The 4270-nt window shown below is 46.0% G+C and overlaps 1 protein-coding gene across 1 annotated transcript in view; it reads left to right on the forward strand.

Annotated features, from left to right (window-relative positions):
* CEMIP (cell migration inducing hyaluronidase 1) overlaps nt 1–4270 on the forward strand; it is a 93880-nt gene that overhangs the window by 75648 nt on the left and 13962 nt on the right. Inside the window, 2 exon segments of the mRNA XM_057365860.1 lie at nt 413–498; nt 3091–3222. Coding sequence (XP_057221843.1) covers nt 413–498; nt 3091–3222 — 218 coding nt within the window.

The raw sequence follows: 4270 nt of genomic DNA on the forward strand, positions 1-4270 counted from the left end.
CACCTCCAGGAGATCTAAGGCAGCTTGTGTGATTGTACACCTCCACAGCCAATGCTGGCAATTAACTGAGCATCTTCCAGAGGGATAAATACAACCACTGTGTCTGATCGTCTTCTCTGCTTGTTTATTCCTTGGTGTGCCCTGCTGTGGGGCTGTGTGTTACTTTAGGCTAAAGCAGACAGTTCATGTGGATAGAAATGCATGCAAATATCAGAAAAGTGCCACTCTGGCCATTTGCAGCAATTTTGGGAGGTGTATGTGAGTCTGGATAGTTTCACATGCCATTAACACAAGTTGTTCTTAGCATCATCTGAGTGGCTTTGGCTTRGAACAACTGGAGTAGAGTCTGGAGGTGGAAAAAGCTGTAAAATTTATAACTATACCATGATATTGCATTTGTGTTTTTCTTTAGGCTGGAATGATCATCGACAATGGCGTTAAAACCACTCCAGCCTCTGCCAAGGACAAAAGACCTATCCTGACACTGATCTCTGGGAGGTAAAGTGTTTTGGAGGGTTTGGTTTGGAAAAGACTCCTCTAAAACACTGACTGRAAGCTGTGAAATTGCCCCAAGGGAGCTCACAGGAATCATTGCAATGCCTTTGGGGTGGCTCTTTTTGAGGAAAGGTTTTCATTTAGATACACCTTGCCATTTCTAATTTCATTTCTCTGTTCTCCTTTCCAAGAAGCCCTCARCATTCGCATCCTTCTCATTTTGTCCTCATTCTTTAGCTCTGAGCTGGGCTGGCGTGGTTGTTACATCTTCTCTAGGGTGTTCCATTGACTTTTGAATTTTTTAGATAAGCAAGAAATTTCACTCCCTGGTCATCCGACCCTTCTGGGCAGAACTCGCTGCAAGAGTTTCTTAGGAATAAGAAATTTTAGTATTTCTTGGGAATGCTATTGATTTTATTCATTCTTTTAGAGCCTGCTTGAACAGGGAGTGCTTATGTCACGGACCTCATAGTTTGATTTCAGATTTCAGTCTAGTTGTAAATCTGGCACTGCAATAACAATCAAATTAAATACACAGAGCAATCTTTCATTTCTGCTGCTGTGCACAGCCTCTTGTGGTGCAATGGAGTAAATCAGAAATACTGGAAATCTCTTTATAGACTCTGTCATATCAGCACTATGGTCTGGTGGCTTCTGAGAATTCCCAGTKTGTCCCCAGATGAGGCTGAKGTAGGGTCTGCCCTTGCACCCCTCYATCTCATTAGAGGTTGAGTCTGGCTCTTAATTTAGTTATCACCTCCCAGACATGTAAAAGGACTTAAATATTCTCAAATWTCATCGTTTTCTTTCCTGACAGGCCAATCACACCCTAACCCACATTCCCCCATGAACTGCTTTTCTTGACAGAAGAAACCATGTAAGGAAGAGAAACCTGCTGAAAGCCTCAGCTCAGCAGGGGAGARTGATGACTTTATCCTTCTCTCCTTCCCCTCCTTGGGGTGTGGGTTACCCAGACTGCTGGGCAGGCATTACAGGGGTGGGATCAGTCTCCTCCCCAGGAGAGCCCAGCCTGGAGCTCAGATATCAGTTATCCCCACCACCCCAGTGCCCTGGCCAGCAGCTGATGCTAAAAGATGTTTAAAAATCAATGTTATTTACATCATTTTAATGCTCAGTTAATTGARGTGATTAATGCAATGGTAAAAGTAGCTGCTAACAAAATAAGAGCAGCCTGCTCTTGGGACCTGATGCTGCTTTTCCATAGAGCTGGGCCTTGGGAAGGTGCTGCTGTTTGGTTACAAAAGGCAATTTCTCCTTTGCCATACAAGGGCAGGAGCAGCCCCTGGAAGCCAAACAATTCATAATGCAGTCATGGTTGTGCTCGGGGATTACCCACCAGCRCAGGCTGCAGCTCAGGTTATTTATTGCATTTTCTACTTTTGGTGTGTCAGGACTGGACAGCTGAACAAATGACTGTAGCTGGGCTGGCTGGGGMAAACTGTGAGCTATTCTGCATTCAGTTACAGCTCTGAATGTCCCAGTCAAATTCTGTACCCTGTAGTGTTCCTCTGGCTATCGTGGATGTGAATGAAACTGGAATCCATCTCCAAATATCCGTGTTCAACAATGCCTGGGGAATTCACACGAGCTGATACTAAATCTCTCCCTGCAAGTAAATTCACAGTGATGAGGCTGCCAAAGCAATATTCATTTACTGGAACCCTATCAGCCTGATGCTCAGTTTTAGATTGATATGATGGCTTATTAAGCAAAGCAAAGTGCTATTGAATATCTGTTAGCAATTTGACAGCTTGGCCTCRCTACCCATTGGTGAGGAATGAATTTTAATCTCTGGACCATCCATTGCTGGCAGGGAGTTGGGCTCTCATCTGTCAGGTTTTCTGAGCTGTGTAGTGTGAGGGAAGGTGCTCCTCCAGCAGCACAAAGGAGAGCAGTGCCTGGGGACAGGGACAGTGCCAGCCCAGCTCAGCATCACCTGCTCACACCCTGTGGCCCGAGCAGGGATGGTCAGGGAGCAGCTGAGGGCACACATCGCTGCAGTTCCCACCTGTGTCTGCTTTTTCTGCACCAAATCAGGCCAATATTTCATCCTACTGAGAGCTTCAGGGTTAACAAACCTTRTACGTGTGTCCTGTGTGGTGGGAGTAGTGAAGGACATACTCTCAGCCCCTCTCCAAGATTTTTTAATTCCTTTCTGCAGCAAGAAAAATTTGGCAGGGGTACTCATGGCCACAGTATTGCCAGAGTTAGGAGATAAGAATGCTCAAAAGGGAAAACAAAAGGATATTTATCTAAACAACAGGATAACAGTAAGGAATAAAAAAAAAAAAATCTCAGACTTTTGGGAGCAGTAAGAAACTTTCCATGCTTTCAGCAATACATCAGCAACACAATACCGGAAAGGTGAAAGGAAACTTGGAGCAGGTCTTTGCCTGGACCTTCTTTCCCCTGGCAGCTGGGTCTGGCCATCACAGCCTGAACTCGACACKCTGCGTGGACAGCTCGAGGTCCCAGAGCTGCTCCTGACTTACCAAAAACCAGATGTGCAGCAGGGCCATGCAGGGAGCAAAGCCATCTCCCCTCATTAACCTTCCTTCTCTCCTCCTCTTGCAGGTACAGCCCCCACAAGGATGCTGATCCTCTGAAGCCCAGGGAACCTGCAATAATCCAGGGCTTCATTGCCTACAAGAATCAGGATCACGGGGCCTGGCTGCGAGGTGGAGATGTGTGGCTGGACAACTGCCAGTGAGTTTTGCCTCCTTTCAACTCTCAGCTTTCTGTTTATGGCAAGCATGGCTGTGCTTCAGACTGTTTAAATGGCTTTGCACCTTTCAGATGGCCAGGACTGAAATGAAGGTGGCATGTTARGGCACCACAGGCATTGTTTTACACCAACAAAACCTGCTTGGTCTGAGCTGAGGAGCCCCTCAGATGTGTGATGCTGACCAGCATTCAAAAATGATCACAACACACACAGATGCAAATAACTAAAAATGAAACCTTATTTTTTTTAGCATGAAAAATGAGGGGCTTTGAARGGAAAGCAGCGAAATGCACCACCTTTCCTGGCTCAGCTGGTCACAGATCAGTTTAATGTGGTTCAGTGTTGTGCTGAATAAGCAGGTATTGGTGAAGCAGACATAAAACTATGCATGGCAGCAGCAAGGGAAAGAACCTGGGCAAGTTCATGTTGGGCTCTTTGAAGGCCATTTCCTGCACTGGCCACAGCTGATGTTTGCTTTGCACTTGAAAACAGATGATCTGCTGCAGTTTCTTGTGCTGAGCCAGGCTCCTGATATCAATCTCAGCAAAGAGGAGAAAAAGGAAAACGTCTCTTTAYGAGGCATGTTGTGATAACCCTGGTGGAACAGCTGATAGCTGGTGTCCAATTCCCAGCCAGAGCTGCTTTACCTTTGAGTGACCCAAACCTCTGAAAGCAGCCAGTGGGATAAGCTGGCAGTGGTGACCTGGTGACAGCAAAACAGTCAGAAATGTCATATTGAGCAGCACAATTTGTGTTTTTTGTGACCCACAGCATCCAGCCTGCTCTGTGGCCAGCAAGGGGTGTCCTCACAGGTCCCAYTCAGGTCACTGGGACATTGGCACTGCTGATGGAGCAAAGGCAGGGTGCTGAAACACCCATGTTTTATGAGTTTCCAGCAGCAAATCTGAGTGTATTTGGAATTGGAGGAAAATTGTAATTGGAGGAAGTGGCCATCAAGCTGTAATTGTCTTTACAGCCAGAGTAATTTCCATTTCTGTTGCTACAGAAAGATTTACGTGTCCCATTAAC

This window comes from Malurus melanocephalus, unplaced genomic scaffold (assembly GCF_030028575.1).
Source record: "Malurus melanocephalus ecotype Western Australia unplaced genomic scaffold, MMel_1.1 scaffold_58, whole genome shotgun sequence".
In the NCBI taxonomy this organism is placed as follows: Eukaryota; Metazoa; Chordata; class Aves; order Passeriformes; family Maluridae; genus Malurus; species Malurus melanocephalus.